This window comes from Coenobita brevimanus, chromosome 25 (assembly GCF_032717465.1).
Source record: "Coenobita brevimanus isolate Jiangsu-jjx chromosome 25, ASM3271746v2, whole genome shotgun sequence".
Lineage (NCBI taxonomy): Eukaryota > Metazoa > Arthropoda > Malacostraca > Decapoda > Coenobitidae > Coenobita > Coenobita brevimanus.
In genome coordinates, this window is record NC_136978.1 from 1,477,501 (window position 1) to 1,500,000 (window position 22,500).

Sequence of the window (22,500 nt, forward strand, 5' to 3'; positions counted from 1 at the left end):
TGTGTGAGAGAGAGAGAGAGAGAGAGAGAGAGAGAGAGAGAGAGAGAGTTTACTAGATAGGGAACTGAATAAGATATAAGAAAACTTTGCCTGTGTGTGTGTGTGTGTGTGTGAAAGAGAGAGAGAGAGAGAGAGAGAGAGAGAGAGAGAGAGAGAGAGTCAGTCTTATAGCCCCGGTCCAGACGTGTGTTTGTGCCTCTAATATTAATCACAAAGCCATTGAGCCAAGACCCATAAATCACAAACCTTCGGAAAAAGTCTACCGTCTTGGCCATCATTATTTTTCTCTCTTATTTTGAGTCCAAAATTATTATTCCTCGTCATTTTTCTCATTTTTTTATTCCATTTTGTTTTAATTTCCGACATTTCTCTCATTTTCTTTCTCAGTTTTTCTTTCTCAACATTTTCCTTTTTTTTTTTTTTGGTTTTTATTTTTTAACTTTTTTTTCATTTTTGTTCCTATTTTTTTTTATTTTCCGACATTTTTCTTATTTTTATTCCCATTTTTTTTTTTTCAACATTTTTCTCATTTTCATTCCCATTTTTTTTTTTTTTTTTGTCAGCATTTTTGATTTTTTTTTTACATCCATTTTTTTTTTTTTTTCAACTTTTTCTGATTTCTGATTCGCGTTTTTCATTGCTTTTTGTCACTGGTTTCATTTTTTTCAACATTTTCCTCATGTTTTATTTCATTTTTTTTTAATTTCTCATTTTTTCATCTTTTTTCATGTTTTTTGCCTTTTTATTAACTTTCATTTTTTTTTTTTTAGTCCCAGTTTTTATTTTTCAACTTAGTTTTTACTCCCATTTCTTTCGTCCTCTCGTATGTCTCACTTTTTTATTTTCAGTATAGTCCAAAAATTCACGTTTCGGTCTTTTGGTCTTATCATTTCTGTTTAGAGATTTCTTTGCCTTCTTTATGTGACATTCCTTATCTATCACGGTAAGGCTGACGGCTAGATAGACAGACGGATGGATGGACTGATAGATATGCAGACAGAACAGGTGAAAATATGGACAGATTATACAGACAGACTGATTGACAGACGGAATGATAAGACATACCTGTATATCTATCTATCTATCTATCTATAGTCCGACGCCCTAATCCCTCAAAGGGTGGCCGCAGACAAAACGCCTCCAAGTCGCTCTGTCAGTACTTGTATATCCATATCAATATCTATCTACCTATCTATCTATCTATGAACATACAGACAGATGATGATGACGACGATGATGATGATGATGAAGATGGCATGGATGAAGATGAAAAAGAATGAAGGTAACAATGGAAATGTCGATGAAAATAACGATGACGTTGATGGCGATTCCCGGACAGAGAAGCTTGGGAGATGATTACAAGGCGCTCACTTCCACGTGGAGGAAATGACCCCTTGGCTGGACCGTAAGAGAGATGATTCCCAGGTACGATTTGGGGGGTAAGAGATGATTTTTCTGGCCTCATTTCCCCGGGTAATGATCAGCTGGCATACGGACTCTGATTCATTTTTCTTCTCTCCGTCATCATGGGTTTTCCAAAATTCGTGAGGATTTTGGCATATGGAGAATTTTGGGAAGTTTTTTTTAATGATATTCGGATTATAAACTTAGTCCTTTCCTTAGACTGGACTCGAAATAGCGTCCTTTCAAACATCAGACCACCTGCCTAACCACCTGACCATTAGCTCTTCCCTACCCTTGCCTCGGATCGGAAAAGGAGGAGAAGGAGAAGAAGGAAGAGGAGGAGGAGGAGGAGGAAGAGAAGGAGGAGGAGGAAGAGGAGGAGGAAGGATAGCCAATTCCTTTGATTAATAGAACCATTAAGTGGCTAAGGAGGCGATATTTAAGGCTGGTTAGGAGCAGAGGAGGAGGAGAATAGGATGCTGACCAGTGAAGGATGGCCGTGTTATGGTGTGTGTGTGTGTGTGTGTGTGTGTGTGTGTGTGTGTGTGTGTGTGTGTGTGTGTGTGTGTCGGTGTGTGTGTGTGTAAGTATCTTCATGTATTCCTCACCTCTGTTCACTCGTAACACAAACATAATCAAGAATATACCTTTCTCTCTAAAATGACTGATATATCAACCATATTAATTTACGAAATATATCGAAATTACCATCGTACTGAAGGGTAAAATAATCACACTGAAGGGACATTAAGTAGCATCTAAAGCCACATGAGTAAAATACAGACTTACAGTAACGCAAACAGTGAACAGCACATGCGAGGACACACTACTTAGAAAATGGAAACTGGGAGAGGCAGGGCAGACTCTCACTAGCGATATATAACATGGAAAGTCACACAAGTTGGGAAAGTTAGAGTTGTGGCCGGATACGTCTGTGAGAGGTGGATCATTAAATTTAATCCCTCCCTCTCTCTCCCTCTCTCTCTCTCTCTCTCTCTCTCTCTCTCTCTCTCTAATTAAACAGGCTCTGGCATCCCCGTCTCTTTCAATGACACTTGCAAAAAACTAATATTGAGTGTCTCTCCCAACATCAATAAAAGCGTTTGATGATATCGTCATTTTGGAATTTAACATGACCTAAAATTGGCGCATCTCCTTTTTGCTTGGTGAGCTGTAACACTAACATTAGAATATGATGCTAGTCACGAAGAAGTGCTATGGAAAGGCTGTGGGGGCGTAGTATTATCTTCTAGCACTATGTAACGTGAAATAGGCTGCAAGGAACGACAATTTGGCCAAGTTACGGTGAAAAGAGTAAAGCAAGAACAAGACCAAAAATAAGCCACCGATTTGGAAGGGTTAAAAATAAAAACAGATTCCGTGTGGAGGTGCAGCTCAGGACTCAAGATGGAGAGATGCTAATTTTACGCCTAGTTAAAGTGAACAGAGTTTATTTCCAAACGTTTCTCTCAAGCTGAAAAAAAATCAAGAGGTCGCTAGAGGACTGCAATACGTCATCATTGCACAAAGAAAAAAATAAAATATGTAAATAAAAATACATATATACACAAATATATACATACACACATACATACCTATACACATACATATATATATACATACATGCATACATACATTTAATTATATATATTCATGAATAAATATAATATAAATAAAATAACAATACAGCTTTGTTCTTAGTCTCAGGTGTGCACAGAATCTCTCGAGGTGTGGGGGTCGATTCTGTGGGTGTGGGGGTCAATTCTGTGGGTGTGGGGGTCAATTCTGTGGGTGTGGGGATCAATTCTGCTAGTGTGGGTGTCAATTCTGTGGGTGTGAGGGTCAATTCTGTGGGTGTGAGGGTCATTTCTGTGGGTGTGGGTGTCAATTCTGTGGGTGTGGGTGTCAATTCTGTGGGTGTGGGTGTCAATTCTGTGGGTGTGAGGGTCATTTCTGCGGGTGTGAGGGTCCATTCTGTGGGTGTAATTCTGTGGGTGTGGGGGTCAATTCTGTGAGTGTGGGAGTCAATTCTGTGGGTGCGGGGGGTAAACTCTGTGGGTGTGAGGGTCAATTCTGTGGGTATGCAATAATGACGGCATCTTTAAATATTGTTCACCTTTCAAGCATTGTTCAGGTACTCTTTCCTTTATTTTTCGTCCTTTTATCTCATCTCTCTTTAACGCCATAATTTATTTCTTATTTCTCACTCTTTTTTGGCTGGTTTATCTCTATGTCCGTATCCTGTTCCCAGTAACATATAAACTGGCCTTCGGGTTTAATGGGTACTTCCTCCTATCGCTGACACCTGACAAACGTGGAAGTAAAGGAAGTATAAACTGCCGGTACGGTCCGCAGTCTAAAGGTACAAAGAGAGAAAGAGAGAGAGAGAGAGAGAGAGAGAGAGAGAGAGAGAGAGAGGCCCTTGCATGAACCTAATCAGTGTTATCAGAGGCGGGGACCAACACTTTGACCTGCGTGACCCAAGACCGTCAGAGTTTTTCCAGCGATTGTCGAAAGAACGTATGTGTTTGTGTGTGTGTGTGTGTGTGTGTGTGTGTGTGTGTGTGTGTGTGTGTGTGTGTGTGTGTGTGTGTGTGTGTGTGTGTGTGTGAACTGTGATAAGAAAAAAAGAAGAAAGAAAAAGGAAAAAAGGGGAAAGAGAAAAGAGTCACTGTGAGATTACCCTTCCCTCATTCCTCACCCCTGCACTGAATGAGATGTCACCAATATAATACTTTTCAGACGGTGGGTATAAGCGCCCATTTTGCGTGTGTGAATGTGTGTAGTTCTTCTGTGTGGAAAAAGCAACTACAAGGGGCGAAAACAGAACATGAAAGTACTATAAAAAGCGTAAAAAAATATATATATATTTCTTCACAGTTTAGAATCTTATCAGGCTTTTATTTTCGTTACACACACACACATAAACACACCCACCCACCCACCCATCCCACTCGCACACCCACCCCACCGCTCTCCCACACACCCCCACCCACTCAAACATCCCCACCCACACTACCACTCAGGCTGCCTCTACATACATATTTTCCTCTATAACTCGTCCAGGTAAATGCAAATAGGGACCCTCTAGCCTGATGTTTACAGAATTAACCACCTGTTGGCGTGGATTGGTCGACATGTTCCAAAGCCACTCTTCCCCTTTAAGTTATTCAGTGCGGTGGCTTGGCTTTGTGGCTTACTCTTCCTGCTACGAGGCGACTTAAGTGAACTCTGGAGGGTTTGTTAGAGAAATAATACACCAAACATATAAACACAGCAAGATAAAGCAACCTCCTTCTCTTACCTACTTACCCCTTCCCTTCCCTACCATACTCTACCCTTCCCTTCCCTTCTCTACCACACTTTACCCTACCCTACCATACTCTACCCTACCCTGCCCTTCCCTACCATACTCTACCCTACCCTTCCCTTCTCTACCATACTCTACCCTACCCTTCCCTTCCCTACCATACTCTACCCTACCCTGCCCTTCCCTACCATACTCTACCCTACCCTTCCCTTCTCTACCATACTCTACCCTACCCTTCCCTTCTCTACCATACTCTACCCTACCCTTCCCTTCCCTACCATACTCTACCCTACCCTTCCCTTCCCTACCATACTCTACCCTACCCTTCCCTTCCCCTCTTTCCCTTTCTACATTCCTTCCTCTCACCTTTATACTTCCTTTACTCCTGCAAGCTCCGTACCCCCACATCTCTTTACCGCTTTTCCTTCACTATAATGATATCGCCAGGAATATACAACTTCGCATCCTACTCAGTTTCCGACGTAAAATTTTCTTAACCTCACCGAAACTCAACGCAGCAAAAGCCCAGTTGAATAAAACCGTCTGACGCTGATGAATAACCCCCCGTAGTGCGGTGAGTGAGGTTGAATGGAGGGGAGAAGGATTAATCGCATGTATGAGAGGGACCACACTGGCATGTACAACACTACTGGTCTGATGCAACAGCAAAAATGGTCACCCATACTCAGCATCGTGTCAGGCCTCAAAGCTATTTTCACTGGAGATACCTTGACACCGAACAAACCTCACAGCAATAAAACATTGGACTCACACAGCACACAGCACTCTATCTACATCCCTCACAACACAGCACACAGCACCTACTCCCCACATAAGTCATCACAGCATACCCATTCCTCACAGCACAGAATCCTCGTAGCCTTAGATTACACAGCACACAGCACTCACAGACTCCCACAGCTCCCCACAATTTCCACAGCATCGACAGCCTTCAGAACACCACCTACACAGCACACACCCCACATCTCTCACAGCTCAATACCCTCCCAACAAAACTAACTCTCACAGCAGAAACCTCTCTCACAATACACAGAGATCATGGACCTGCAGACACCGGCATACACAATTTTCACAACACAGCACACAGCATTCACAATACGTAACACACAGCTCTCACAGCACTCAGTAAGATTCACAGGACAGTCTTCACTATACACAGCCCTAAACCCTTACAGCCCCCTAACAGCCCACATCCCACACAGCACACAACACTCATAGCACGCAGCCCTCATAAAAAACAATCACGAAACTTTCAAAACATACACTTCTCAAAACGCACAGCACATAATCTCCTCACAGCACAACCCTCTTACAGCCCTAGCAGCGCTCACATAGTCCTCACAGCAGTCCCATCACAGCCCTCACAAAACACAGTACACATCTCTCAACTTTCACAGCACTTAGCCCACACAATCGACAACTCAGCTAAAACACAGCCCTCTCACGGCCCCCACGGCCCCTCCACAGCCCCCACAGCCCATCCACAGCCAGACAGTCCTCTCACAGCCCCAACAGCCCTCTCACAGACACCCACAGCGCCGAGGTTCCCCGAGCTCTGTCCCTGATACCCGAGTCTAAATTATTGCTCTAGCACGACCATCACAACTGACGCCCCTTGTACTACTCCCTGGCCAAAGTGAGTCGGTAAAGGGAGTGGAAGGCAGGAGAAGGGAGAAAGGGACAGAGGGATGGGTGGGGACAAACGGAGGAAGAGGAAGGGAAGATGGAAAAGATAGGATAAAGGGAAGAATGAAGAGAAGGGAAAGACGATGGTATGTGAAAGAAGAGGTGAAGGTAAAGGACACACACACACACACACACACACACACACACACACACACACACACACACACACACACACGCACACACACACACACACACACACACACACACACACACACAGCGAGAGAGAGAGAGAGAGAGAGAGTTCAAAGGGAGTACCACGCTGTTTCTCTCGCACAAACTAATATCAACCCGGTTTTCCGCGTCCGCCACAAACAGCAAAGCCCTCACAAGCACTCACAAACACCACGAACGCACAGACACTCCAAGTACCCTCACAGACTCCCAAACACACCACCACAAACACACAAACACTCATACCACCTCACAATCACAAACACGCAGACATTACGACCATCTCACAAGCACACAAACACAACATCATAAATACAAGTACCATTTTACAGTCACAAACACACCGCCAAACACACACAAACACTCATACACCCTCAAAAACACAGAAACACAACAAGCCACCGAGAACAGAACGACTGGGTGTGGGCTAGAATACACAAAGAGAAGAAAATATTAGATCAACAAGGCAGATGGATCCTCTCTCTCTCTCTCTCTCTCTCTCTCTCTCTCTCTCTCTCTCTCTCTCTCTCTCTCTCTCTCACACACACACACACACACACACAGAGTCCAGTTCTGCTAAATGGTAGTGAAGGCTTTGATGATGATGGTGATGGTGGTGATGCAGGTGATGTTGGAGATGTATACACTGCAGTGCTGCTGAACGTGATGATGATGATGATGATGATGATGACGATGAAAACTACTGTGTCTGCTGAGGAACCAAACATCGCACATTAACCAAAATAACATAGACATGACGCTGAGAAAAACAAAAATGACGCAATGAGAAGCACGATTGACAATTAATGGTAGAAACGATGCTAAAAGTGGCAGAAATAAGGTGACTAGGGCCAGAATTAACACAGCAAAATTGACATACTGAAGGGCAGAATTGGTGCAGAGACAAAATCAACATAATGACTCTCAGATTGGTTAATTGTAGACCAGAGCTGAGACTTAAGAGAGGCAGAAATGATGCTGAAGGTGACAGAATTGAGGCACAGAATAAGAGAAATAGCTAAAGATGACGAAGAATGGATAGTGCGAGTGGCAGAATGATCGACAGAGTGGCAGAAGTGGTCGTCAGAGTGGCAGAAGTGGTCGTCAGAGTGGCGGAAGTGGTCGTCAGAGTGGCAGAATCGACACGGAATGAGTCAGAATCGCAAGAGCCTGAATGTGGGACCTGGGGTGGGTGTCAGTGCGTGGGGACAAGAAAGGTACAAGATGGTGTGCCTCTTACTGTTGCCCCCTCCTTCCTTCCTTCCTTCCTTCCTTCTTTCCTTCATTTCATTCCTTTCTTTCTTTCTTTTTCATCCTTCCTTCATCCCATTCTTTTTTCCTTTCTTCCTTCCTTCTTTCCTTCCTTCCTGCACCACACACACACCTTTAGGGCCGCCTGTGAGGGGACGGGGATAAGGACGAAGAAGGGAGAAGGTTGGGGGAGTGAGGGAGGGATAAGGAAGATGGGGGAAGGAGAGAGAGAGGGGGGGCAGGGAGCAAGGAAGGACTGGGGTGAGTGAGGAAGTGTGGGATACAATGAAGTAAGCTGAGAGAGAGAGAGAGAGAGAGAGAGAGAGAGAGAGAGAGAGAGTAGCAGAAACACGGAAGATGCAAGAGAAGATAAAGAAAGTTTGCAGGATACTGAAGAGGCGAGAAAAAGATGATGGCAGAGACTGATGATGGGTAAGCAAGCGTGAGGGAGAGGGAAGAAGAGGGGAGAGGAGAAAGAAGGCGGTAAGAGAGAAGAGAAAGAGAGAAAAGAGAGAAATGAATAAGAGAGGATAAAAAAGTGATGATGGGTAGGCAAGCGTGAGGGAGAGGGAAGAAGAGGGGAGAAAGAAGAGGAAACGAAGGGAAAAAGAAGGAAAAGAGAAATGAGTAGGAGAAAACAGAAGAAGGATGAAGGGTAGGGATGTGAGAGAGAATGAAAAAGAGAAAAAGAGGAGGAAGAAGAGGAGAAAGAAAGAAGAGAATAAGAGAGTACAAGAAGGATCATGGGTTTGCGTTAGGGAGAAAGAGGAAGAGAGAGGAGAAAGGAGGGAAGAGATAGGAGAAAGGAGGGAAGAGATAGGAGAAAGGAGAGGAGACGGACGGGAATAAAAGAGAAAAAGAAGAGGAAGAGAGGAAAAGAAAGAAATTATGAGATAGTAAAAGAATGATGATGCATGGGGAAGCGTGGGAGAAGGAAGAAAGGAGAGGAGAAAGAAGGGAATAAGAAAGAGAGATGAGGAAGAGGGAGGGGAGGAAGAAAAAGACCGAAAAAGCAAGGAGAGAGAGAGAGAGAGAGAGAATGCGAGAGATGAAAGATGGGATGTGAGACAGAAATGAGGTTGAGAAAAAAATATGAGGGGATAAAAAGGGAAAATTATATAGCGAGTTAGAGAGAGAGAGAGAGAGAGAGAGAGAGAGAGAGTGAGAGAGAGAGAGAGACGAACGGAGAGAAGGGGGAGGGAAAGAGGTAGAAGGAAGCAGAAAGGAAGACGTGAAGAAAATTTAATAAAGCATGAGATCGTAGAGTATAAGGAAGAAAATGAGGAAACAGACGGCAATATATAAGTGAGGGGAGAGAAAGAGGGAGAATAAAAACGCTAGGAAGAAATATAACAAAGCAAGGAGGAAGAAAGACAGGAAAGGGGGAAGGAAAATACCGAAAAGATGCTGAGGGAACGTAAGAGGCAAGGATAAGATGATGACGGCAAGATTACTGATAAAGAGAGAGAAAAGAGAGAAGACGGTAGGGTGAAAGAAAATGGGAGACGTTTGGGTGAGCTGAGAAAATGACTACGTGATTGAGAGGAAACTAAGAGGGGATTTATGGCTGAGAGAGAGAGAGAGAGAGGAGAGAGAGAGAGAGAGAGTGTTCGATATATAAATACTGGGACCTCACGAAAAAGTTAAATCACAGGGATAACTTTAAAAAAAAAAAAAATTGAAATGAGTACCTACAAGACACACACAATCAAAACATGTTACCCATTATACACGAGTACGTACACACACACACACACACACACACACACACACACACACACAGATAAAAAGACATAGAAAACGTCTCCAACCCGCCACCAAAAGACGCAATTTATGAGCTTTCAGGAAGAGTTTGTGAAAATGCGACAAAGAGAAGAATGAGCCTCCTCTTTCGGCAACTTTCCGTGGCCTGAATGGAAGCTCTTGATGTTGGTGCTTTACGCCGAAGTTTCGCTAAGGGCTTGGGGAAGAAAAATCCGCCCCTTCCTGTCGATGCTCACTTTGAGGCCCCCCTTAAGTAAACAGGCCACTCAGAGCGCACAGTCAACCCCCGATATTCACTCTGGGTCCCCCTTTAGGTAAACCGGCCACTCAGTGAGGATATTCACCCCCTGTGCTCACTCCCAGGCCCCCTTATGTAAACAGGCCACTCAGCGAGGATATTCACCACCCGCGGCTCAGGACCCACCAATGGGCACTCAGCGTCAGCCGTAACTGGCCACTCAGAGGGCTTATTTACACCAGATGCCCTAGCGTGTGAGCCACTGGACAACACCGCCATTTTGGAGGTCCATTCGCGCACCTGACTCCTGGAAATTTGGCTGGAAATCTCATCCTCTCTGTACAATACCTGCGTCGCAAAGCAAGGTATATGAAAATGGTGCGTGAATGTTTCCTTCTTGTTCTTCTGTTTCCTCCTCCTCCTCCTCCTCTTCTTCATGTATAAAGTTCAGAATTAATCCATCGCCAGGCCCTACCATCCAGCTTACAACACCAATATTCCCAAGAGCTATTTGCCCACCACCCAACACCATCCCTGCCCACCCTTCTCCACCCAATCCACTTTTTTTTTTTTTTTTCTGTTTCCCCAATCCCACGTTACCTTTGTGAGAAATTTGTCGCCTCTACCTGTACCACCCTTCCTATAAAACCCAACTTTCCTTGGTGTAGTCATCCCTTCCCGTCCTACCATCTTCGCCCTTCCTATTCACACCATCCACCCACCCCACCACAATCTTCCTCCTTCCCGTCCACCGCTTTCGTTCCACTCATATTTTTCTCCGACATCTTCAACTTGCTCATGTAATACAAATACCTAGGTTTATATGGCTCAGAAAGCAAATCCCGGAAGTGCTTACCTGGTGTACTGTCTTCTGTCACCTGCCACTTGACCACGATATACGAGTACAAGGAGTCACTGTAGGTACCAAACTGGCTGTCTGAAAAAGGAAGAAATAGATAACTTAGCATGACAGGTTGGTACTAACGAATATGGTAGGTAAACAGGATGATACACGAGCCGAGACTGATTTGGTAGGTAGGCAGGTTGATACAGACTAATTTGTTAAGTAGAGAGGTTGACACAGACTAATTTTGTAGGTATACAGGTAAACATAGCAGAATAAGACATATACACAGGTAGGTAGATATACATAACTTGGGTGAGTAAATAAATATAGGGAAGTTACGTAGGCATGTAGATATATATAAACCATGTCACTTTGGAGGTGAAAGGAGTTCCCCATGAGGAGGGCTGCAGGAAGAGGGCAATCTCATTCTGCAGTCCACCGGGTTCACGTTTCAGATGAACCTGAGGGAAACAACAACAACAACAACAAATACTACAGCTACTAATACTACTACTGTTACCACTACTACAACTAGGACGTTAGTATGTAAGTATGTACGCAGGGCATGGTAGGCGCATAAATTGGCCAGGTAGCAAGCAGGTAGTCTCAGGTAGCAAGATTAAACTCCACCTCTCAATACGTAGCCCTTATGTAGCCTCGCATCACTACCGCTCTAGCCCTTATAATGGTCACTTAACAGAGCAATTGGTGGGCCACTTGAAGGGCAACAGGCTCCTCTTATCCCCCCCCCCCTCCTCTGACCCCTCTCTCTCTCCTGACTCCCCTGACCTCCCCCCCATCCCCTCTCTCTCGCTTCCTTGCCCCCTGATTCCCCTCCCCCCCAGTCTCTGGTCAAGGGCATGAGGACAATGGGGAAAGGGGAGATGTGAGGGGAATGGTTTGAGAGAGAGAGAGAGAGAGAGAGAGAGAGAGAGAGAGAGAATATAAGCACAATGTAATCCAACACTATAACTCTCTCTCTCTCTCTCTCTCTCTCTCTCTCTCTCTCTCAAGTCTTTCCATACAATTTACCCCGCCTCCCAAATCCCGTCTTACCAAATCCCAAATCCCTCAATGTGTTTCAAAGGCGAATCCTCTGGTAATCCCTCCTTACCTTACCAGCAAGAGAAGGGTCAGCTGTCTTAGCATAATGGCTGTCTATCTATCTATCTATCTGTCTATCTATCTATCAGTAATCCTTGTCTCCTTTACCAGCATGAGTCCTCAAGGGGCAATTACTTTACCTTAGAGGCTGTCTACCAGTATATCTATCTATCTATCTAACCATCTACTTACCTACCTACTGACAGACCTACCTACCTAAATATCTATCTATCTACCAGCTTATCTACACAATATCTATTCCTTTAGTTTATAATTATATCATCAACTGCTTCTAAATTCCAATCACTTCTGCCCACCTGTCTGTCTACCTATGCATCTATCTATCTATCTATCTATCTATCTATCTACCTACCTACTTCTCTGTCTATCTATCTACTTATCAACAAGCCTATTTACTTACAAATCTACCTACCTTTCTATCATCGAGTAAATATAAACACCATTTCCTTCCCATCTACCTATCTTCCTATCCATGTGCCTACCTATTTATCTATCGATCTATCTATCCACCTACCTATCTCCCAGTGGTACTTAACGCCAATTACATCTTCCCTAACCACCTAGCAGCCGTCAAGAGGCAATTAACTCGGGATTATGACCCTCCGGTGCGTCTTTCTGGCCGCGTTCCGTTTGCCAGTACTTTCAGATTTAGGATTTTCTGTATCGATTTAGACTCTGTTATGGCCGCGTTCCCTATCCCACTATTTTTACAGGATGAGAAGGGAAAGAGGAGATTTACATGAGGATTTACAGAGAAGGAGGGAAACGGATTTTTTTTTTTTTTTTTTTTTTTATCCTTCCCTTCCTTCTCTTTATATACGTAATTTTTCAGACCTCAGCTTAAAGACAATACATACTGGAATAATTACATGTTTTCATTTAATTAACGAAAGCTTGGATGTGAAATAATACTGGAAGACAATAAAACACACACACACACACACACACACACACACACACACACACACACACATCACCTCTCCATACACCATAACAGAGGCTCTAAAAAAAAACACGCTTCACATTTCAACCAAAAATTCCCCAGATAGGAACTTCACCTTATAAAACATAAATAAATAAATAAGATAAAGATAAAAACACTGAACAATAACACACCCTCATATAACTCTCAAGAACACAACCCTGAAATAATACGAGAAAATAATGCACTCAAACACAACAGCATATACATTAAATTCTCCAGAACCCAACCTTGAAACAGCAGCCAGCGAGACACGTAGCACAAAAGCCTCATTAGGAATTACCTCAAACGCAGCCATGAGTCGCTCTCCCAAAGCTCTAAGCTCTAGGAAGTCACGATGTTGTATTTCCACGCTCTGTAAGGTATGTCCGAGAGCGTGGTGCGGGGCGGACTCTTGCGTGCGAGATTGCGGTATGGGATGTGTTTGAGTGTTTTATTGCTTGTGTTTGATATTTCTCTCTCTTTCTCTCTCTTCCAGTGATTCACATTTTAACCTGTAATTGGCTATGATGATACGCGTATACAGGGTGCAAGGCTGAAAACAGGGGAGAAATACTGAAACAAATATAGCTGAAAAACTGGGAAGAAATATTGGTAAGGGGTGAAAAAGAAGACAGTTGGTGAAGCAGGGAGAGGGCACGAGAGCTGAGAGGAGGGGAGGGGTGGGTAGGGAGGAGAGGCGAGGATGGGTGGCAAGAGGGGAGAGGAGAGGAGAGGGGAGGGAAGAAAAGAAAGGGGGAAAGAGAAAAAGGAGGGGGAGGGGGGCAGATAGGAGAGAAGAAAATATTAGGAAAACTTGAGAGAAGGATTATTAGGGAGAGGAGAGGGAGAGGAACAGGGAAGTGGGTGCGAGGGTAGGAGAGGGATGAGGAGAGGGGAGAAGGGTGGGGAGAGGACCTGTATACACCCCGTTCCCCCAGCTTCCCCCTCCCTTGCAACCTGCCTTGTATCGTGTAATAGTGGGGTAAGTTTGAGGAGGGTGGGCAGAATGTGTGTGTGTGTGTGTGTGTGTGTGTGTGTGTGTGTGTGTGTGTGTGTGTGTGTGTGTGTGTGTGTGTGTGTGTGTGTAGCCATATTTCCCTGTGAGCACCCGAGTTGCACACACAGCACTCCTCCCCCTTCGATAACCCACACCTCACACGCAACAACGATTAGGTGGGGCGAGGAGAGTAAGATTAGATTAGGTTGGGTGACGTGAGATTGGGTGAGGTGAGGTTTGGTTTGCTCTGATAAGGTAAGGTAAGGTAAGGTAAGGTAAGGTAAGATAAGGCAAGGCAAGGTAAGGTTAGTTTAGATTAATGGAGTGCGTGTCTAACCCCTTTCACTGAGAAGGAACTGTAAACCAAAGCCAGATTAGGTCTCGACAGCACTTCTTCGTGACTAGCACCATATTCTTGTGTTAATCTCTTGCTACAACTCAGCATTCAAGGGGGAGAGAAGGCAATATTACGCCCAGTTACGGTGAAAGGAGTATAGGTTAACAGTAACTGAGAAGGAATGGTGAACCGAAGTTTGATTGGTTCTCAGACTGCGGTGATACGCCGGGTGGAAAGGATGCACAGGGGGGGTTCACTGCTCTTGGTGGGGTTCACGGGGGAGTCGGGTTAGCTCTTGAACCTTTGTTGGCTTCTGTACAGGTCAGAGCTTCATGCCCAGAATTGATCCTGAACTGTTTTTTTATTTTTGTTATTTTTCTTCGATTTTATTATTTCCTTGAACATTTAGGCTGACGTACATCTTCTGCACACACACACACACACACACACACACACACACCATTTCCAGACGATTTTATTCAACTAAAAACACACCCGTAGTAGTGAAGGAATTAATAAGAACTTTATCTAACCCATCCAGCTCTAAAAGTCTCTTCAGAAAAAAAAATCACCATGTCAAAGCAAAATAAAAAATTGGCAAGAACAAAAAAATATCGCGTCCTCTCTCTGAAGGGGTTAAAAAAAAAAATATATATAAGTCTTGGGCTGCCCGAATTCAATCACCCAGATTAAAGGTGGAAGAAAGGAAAGTGTGGGTGTATGAGAAATCTGAGAGCGTTGTTGTGGATCTTATGTGTGGGAGAAGGAAGAGGTAGGGAAGTCTTAAAACAGGTGCTGAATATTCACAGAAGGATGGGAACTTAGCACAGATAAATATGTGGATAAAGAGACGCTGCATACAGAAGGACAGACAGACAAAGAAGAGTCGAACATGAAAGTTAAATAGGTGGGTAGACAGATGCGTGTTTCGCAAAGTTAAACATGAGCACTGAACAGACACGAAGAGGCACTGAACAGAGAGACAGGCCCTGAACAGACACAGCCATATAGGTGTTGAACATAGCCAGACAGATTGACACATAGTCCTGGTACAAAGACAGACAGACAGACAGACCAAACACATACAATCCATAACATAACCTTGACTTGCTCTCTCAATAACTTGCCTCTCTTTCTCCCTCCCTCCCTTTCTCTCTTTACCTGTTTACCTACCTACTTACTTACCTGTCTATCTATCTATCCTCCCCCAACACAACCCTGAATCAATATCCATTTTAGCCATCAATTTGAATCCATTACAGCACATGCAGAGCCAATGTCACGTGCATAAATCAGGCCAATTATCTTTTATCAATATTTCAATTTGGCTTCACCTGTAATGACTCAGGTAATCACGTCTTATCGGGGCCTCATTCAGGACTTCAGCGGGGTGACGTCACCAGTAATACCCCTCTAATCGTCGAGGTAACTCTAGCATTCTCATTTAATTAACACAAATCGATTTTATTCGGCTGAGTGGGTAATACCAGTGAGAAATTTTATGCCGATACCAATACCCCTCTCACGGTCGGAACTACTCTGGTATTATTTTCAGCCAAGAGTGAATCAGAGGAGCCTGGGAGGGTTTATATTGGTACCCCTTGAAGATATGGACTGAGGAAAGGGCTTGGGATATTTCGTGTTCCTATTTTTTTTTTTTTCATTTTTTGGGGGATATCTGTGTGTGTGTGTGTGTGTGTGTGTGTGTGTGTGTGTGTGTGTGTGTGTGTGTGTGTGTGTGTGTGTGTGTGTGCAGAAACAGACGGAAAGACGAACAGACAGATAAATATGCAGACAGACAAACAGGTAGACAGACAGATAGATAGACTGACTGAAATATAAAGATAGATACATAGATCCTGATAGATACAAGCAACCCCACCACCACTACACGACCCCGAACTAACGATGCACTATTTCCGTGTTGCAGTGACGGCGGTGGAGGGTGGCGTTGCAGCTCTCCCTTGCAACTTTGATCACCCTCCAGACGACTCCGTGTTCCTCATCCTCTGGTTCAAGGGTAACCTAACAACGCCCATCTACAAGTGAGTATCAGGTATAAGGATGAGTGGGAGCGTAAGTGCCTGGGGATAGGAGTGAGTGGTAACATCGAGAGGGAGTATAAGTGTTTGGGGTTAGGGATGAGTGGTAATACTGAGTGGGAGTGTAAGTGCTTGGGAATAGGGATGAGTGGTGGTAATTGTCCTTGTGTAGCTATGTGAGTGGAGATAACTGCTGTTGTTTATATAAGATGGCAGAAGTAGTTAGTCCTTTCTTGATAGACAGAAGGGGAGGGAGAGGGAAACCAAGGAAGAGGGCCCATTACTCTTACATAGACTCCAGGTAAATTAAAGGACATAGGTATCATTGGACAGGTGAAAGGACAGGTAAATGAGCAAATCCCTCTTACGTGTACAGGTAAATGGCACATAAATCACGCTGAATGGAAGGCAGGTAGAATAGTGTGGTAGACTGCTGTGGTAATGGAAAGGTGTATATCAAAGGGAACCCATTGATTGCTGGCGGATAAAAGATGGCATACTGTTCATCATCATCACCATCACCATCACCATCATCATCATCAACACCATCATCATCATGTCTCCTCCTTCTCATCATCATCATCATGCTGGTCCTCCTCCTCCTCATCATCATCATCCTCATCATCATCATCATCATCATCATCACCATCATCATCATCATCATCACTCTCCTGCTCCTGCTCTTCCTCCTCCTCCTCATCATCATCATCATCGTCATTATCATCAGCATCATCAAAACTCAAATTCCACATCACAAAGAGCTAACCAGTTTTGGGAAAATTATTACGCAGATAACCCAGAATCAGAAAGGCTATTACCAGCGTCGATTGGAGTGAGCAATACATCACTCCCTCAAAATTCGCCAAAAAATAAAAATAATCTCGCTACACAGTTCTGGCTATTGCGCTCACTCACTCGCCTCTCACATTACAACCACAGCTACCTGCCTAGAGTTACGGGCCCCAGGCAAGCACAGGTCCCTACCACAGCTCTCAGATAAAGCTAGCCTCATTTCTGCCACAGCTAACTTCACTCCAAGCATGGCTATTCTAACCTCCACCACAGCTAACCTCACCCCTACCACAGCTAACCATCACTACCAAAGCTAACCTCACCTAAGCTAACTTCAGCCCTACCACAATCCTCTTCAACCTTACCACAGCTCAGCCCACCACTACCACAGCTCTCCAACAAAGCTAACCTCACCCTTACCACAGCTAACTTCAGTCCCAAGACACCCCTCCAACAATCAACCACAGCTCCTCAAAATCAACTTCACCCCCACCACCGCTAACTCCTTGACCTCTCCCGGCAGCTATGACCTCCGACCCGGGGCAGGGGGCAGCCGTCACTGGGTGGATGAGACCGTGCTGGGATCAAGGTCAACGCTGGACGTGTCTCAGAGTCCTGCACTGCTGAGGCTGCGGGATGTGCTGGCCTCAGACGCGGGCCATTACAAGTGCAGGGTGGACTTCCGCACTCAGCCCACCAAGACCACGAGAGTCGGCCTTAAGGTCATAGGTCAGTACATAGACGTTCTTCATTAACTACTTTATGAGCTTCCTTCACCACTACAAACTAGCCCCTTCACTACAACGTGCTGATCATAGACGTGTACGGCCGACTTCAGCATTCAGCACAGCAAAAGCACGTGTCAGACTTAGGGTTACAGGTCAGTACAGCCACTACCATTCTTTTCTTATTTCAGAATACACACTAAAGTTTCTTATTCGCCTCTTCACCACGACATCTCCGTGACCCATTAACCCTTCCGTATCACTTCACACCAACTGCCTCACACAGACGACCCAAAACACCAGGGTCAGACTTGAGGTGCTGGGTCAGTACCTAAACGTTTCTTACACAAATTCTCTTCCCTCTCTGTTCAAAATTACTCTCCAGAAAAAAAAAATAACATGCAAACACCTGTGCCTTGAAATATGGAGTAAAGGAAGCATACATCGTGGGCTCAAACACACTGTCATTGTAATATAAACACAAGTTCCATACGTTGATGTAAGGTAATTCTTCCGCTTAAACAGGACGCTAAAATCCAGACAGGTTTTAAGTTACTGCTCCTGAGAATAAAGTTAATAGCCTACATCGCGATATTACCCCCGCTTCCTTCCAAATAGAGTTCTCATTCAGTGTCTTACTTTTTTCTTCATCTTCTTTATAAAATTGCTAGTGCACTGCCCCTTAGTAAAGCATCAATAAAGGAAATCGCTGCAGTTATTTTACCAATGGCTTTAGCTACGAGTTACATCATTACACTTTCTCTTCCTAACTTTTTTTCCCAATCACTTTTTCATCTCTTTTTCCTCTTCTTTTTCTTCCTTTTCCCCATCTGCTATCTGCTGTTTTCCTTTTTCCATGTCGTTTTAAAATATTTCTCCATTTTCTCTTTCCCTCGCTCCCCTTCACCCCGTCTTTCTTTCACCCTACCTCTGCCCTCAATCTGTTCTTCCCTTTTACCTTTTTCTTTCTGCTTCCTTTCGTTTCCCCTCACCTTCCTCTCTCTCTCTCTCTCTCTCTCTCTCTCTCTCTCTCTCTCTCACACACACACACACACACACACACACACATCTCCCCATCACCAACTCTTTCACACCTTCCTAGCTCTATCTCTCACTTCTTTTACTCTTATCCTTTCTCACACTATCTTTCTTCTCCTGTTCTCACTCTCTCTCACCATCCCTCTCCTCATTCTTTCCCCCATCCACTCCCCTCCGTCCACTAATCCTCTCCCTATCTCCCCCTTCTCACTCCATGCCTTCACCTCCTCACCGCCTCTCTCCTCTCCTCTCCCTTCCTCCTTCCCTCTCCCTTCCTCATACTCTCCCAGCTCTCTCTTGCTCCCCTCTCCCCTCCCCATTCTCCCCTAATGACCACCCTGTCAATCTGAACATCACCTCTATTTTGGGAATTGCTCTGCCCATGTTCACCCCATTGCTGTCTCTCTCTCTCTCTCTCTCTCTCTCTCTCTCTCTCTCTCTCTCTCTCTCTCTCTCTCTTTGATTCCGCCCTATCTACTCCACATTAAATCGTCATTACAATTCAATTTCTCCCCACTCATCACCCATATTCTCTCTCTCTCTCTCTCTCTCTCTCTCATACACAAGGTAATCCAAGGCTACATTTCAATTTTCTCTCACAATACTTCTCGCCTGATTTATTCTTTTTCTCTCTCCCTTTGAACTGGTCCTCTCTCTCTCTCTCTCTCTCTCTCTCTCTCTCTCTCTCTCTCCCGTCCAATTACCAACCCAACTGACACAGCTCTGAGGCATAACAAGGAAGGTTTAAATATCAAGTTAACTATGTCAGCAATTTAATATCACTTTGTCAGGGCTTGTACGTGATTAAAAAGGGTGCTTGTTACGAGGGGCAAGGGTAGTTGACCGTAAAATGCCACGTTAATGTCAGCTATGGCATGCTGCTAGGGTGCAGAGGGGTGGTTTGAGAGGTGGATGGGTGGTTGGGAGGGTGGGGAGCTAGATGAGGGGAAGAATAGGTAGGTTGGGTATGTTTATGGTTGGATAGATGAGTGTGGTGTGGTGTGGTGTGGTGTGGTGTGGTATTGTATGTGAAGGGTGGATAGAGGAAGTGGTCTGGGTACAGCATGGATGGATGGATGAATGATCAGATGGACAGATCGATAGATGGATGAGGAGAGAGAGAGAGAGAACCAGGTGTGAATTCAGATAATAATTGAGTCAGGAAAGATAACAAACAGACCCCAAGACAATACCCCTCCCAATTATCTTTCTCAGAGGAATATATGCGTCAATTCAGGAACAAATTCTCAGTGACTTTACTCCTTTCACAGCCACGATTTTAAGGGGATTTATTCTCAGTAAAGTCGGACGATTTTATTAAGCTGAGAGAATGTTTATGGAGCTAAAATATTAAGAATCTCTCTCTCTCTCTCTCTCTCTCTCTCTCTCTCTCGTCAGACGGTTTATTCTCACCAAGCCAGACGATTTTCCTTAGCTGACAAAACCCCTACACAGCTAAAGGGCTTAAAGTTATCTCTGATTCTTGCAACTCACTTTAATTTTACCTGTCGATTTAAAGCAATATCTCTGAGGTATTTAATTCGTGTTTTCATTCAGCGAGCGGTTTATTTTTCCCCGTCAGCAATAATGGCGATCAGAGGTGCAATTTTAGCAGTGCCACACAACCATCCACACACCGAGTTAACTCATCCACAGTTTAGTCCATTCGATGAGGGGATGGTACTTTTTATCGGCTTGTGAAACACTACGGAGGCGACTATACATTTCATTTTTTCATTTTTTTTTAAATATAACGATCTAAAATTATCATCTCTCAATCCTGAATCAGAAGCTGTGGCTGCAGAATAGAGCGAGAATATGCTAGTCACGAAGAAGTGCTATGGAAAGGGTGTAGAGCCGTAACTGTGTCTTTTAATGCCTCTGAGCTTCGTGAAATGAGGTGCAAAAGGACGAAAACCTTGGCCAATTTAAGGTGAATGGAGTACACACAAAGCCCACAGGAAAAAGAGGCAACACTGTCAACTATAAACAAGGGAAAACAAAACAAAAAAGCAAGGACAAATCAACTGTAAACAACACGACTTTGTGAAATAAGCAAGAAAACAACTTACACGGAAAAATAAAACGCTGGCATGGTATTAAAACAAGATAAACACACACACACACACACACACACACGCACACACATACAAATATAACCAGGATAAATGGCATTTAAAATCACACACACACACACACACACACACACACACACACACACACACACAAATATAACCAGGATACATGGCATTTAAAAACACACACACACACACACACACACACACACACACACACAAATATAACCAGGATACATGGCATTTAAAATCACACACACACACACACACACACACACACACACACACACAAATATAACCAGGATACATGGCATTTAAAATCACACACACACACACACACACACACATACAAATATAACCAGGATACATGGCATTTAAAATCACATACACACACACACACACACACACACACACATACATAAGGACAAACTTTCACATGTAAACGAGACCTACGTAAAAAAAAAAAAAAAAAAACGAAACGACGTACCCAAAAACTTTCAAAAAAATTCTCAAAATCGGGAAAATGACAATGGAAAATAATCGACAACACGTGTAAAGCTCGATTAATAGAAGGTAAAAAGTTGCATATGAGAGAGAGAGAGAGAGACAGACAGAAATCCGAAAGCAAAAGTTCATCAGATCTCGCCAAACAACAGCAACAATGGCGCGCGACACTGAAACAATCCCGTCGCGTCTTCACAAATCTTCTAATATCTCCAAGACCACTTTACCTCTAGAGCCGTCACGTTGCCCTGGCATCCTAGTAGCCTCGTTCTAGTTGTCAAGTGGTGTGTAGTCCCCAGGCTACTTCGGGAACACTTAGAAAATGCACTTAGAGACAGAGCGACTCGGAATTGCGCGCACCCACCTCAGCATCTCGTGGGCGACTGCTTGCCCAGGCGCCAGGGTTAATATTCACACCTCGGATGGACACCTGTAGGACTTTTAAAAATCTGCGGTTATTTAACTTCAATGTTTTTAATACCTATTCTTTTGCTTACTGATTTTAACTGAAACAGGCGAGAAAAAGAAAGATGGGTAGATAGACTGAGAGACAGATACAGATAGTTTGTGAGTGGGTATGGTGTAATGCGGGGCATGGAAAGTTCTAGAAGCTCGCGCAGGGGCAGAATGACGTCACATCCGGGTACCTGCAGAGGCTTTCCAACAATGCTAGGCGTCGTCGGCGTCGGTGTCGTCGCTGTCGTTGTTGTTGTTGTTGTTTAAAGTATTCTACATGGTACAGGAGCCTCTTAACACCTCTTCCTTAGCGATTTCTTTTGGATATTACACCTTGACATCTTATCGCGGGCTTCAAATCTAGAATGAAGCGCCACGGAGGAAGTGTTAGGGAAATCTACGATCAGTAACTAAGGAGGGTTACGAAATCTAGAATAAGTTGCAAAAGAAAATATGATAAATGTCCCTGACCACTTAAAACAGGACCCATGAGTGGAGTATTTATAATAATAATAATAATAATAATAATAACCAAACCACCACCGCCACCACATCACCACCACCACTACAGTTACTACTACTACTACAATTACTACTGCTACCACCACTATTTCTGCTACTACTACTACTACTACAGCCTTTGGATAATAATATATGTCTATAAAGCAAAACTATAATCCTTTCACCATAACTTGGCCTAGATTTTCGTCCTTTTGCAGCTTATTTCACGTAGCTCAGTGGCAGAAAAAGACG

At 44.0% G+C, this 22,500-nt stretch overlaps 1 protein-coding gene across 1 annotated transcript in view; it reads left to right on the plus strand.

Annotated features, from left to right (window-relative positions):
* Positions 1-22,500, plus strand: part of LOC145393668 (neural cell adhesion molecule 2-like) — a 124,100-nt gene that overhangs the window by 45,162 nt on the left and 56,438 nt on the right. Inside the window, exons 2-3 of the mRNA XM_080267717.1 lie at positions 16,046-16,160; positions 17,473-17,678. Coding sequence (XP_080123843.1) covers positions 16,046-16,160; positions 17,473-17,678 — 321 coding nt within the window. The remainder of the gene's footprint in view (positions 1-16,045; positions 16,161-17,472; positions 17,679-22,500) is intronic.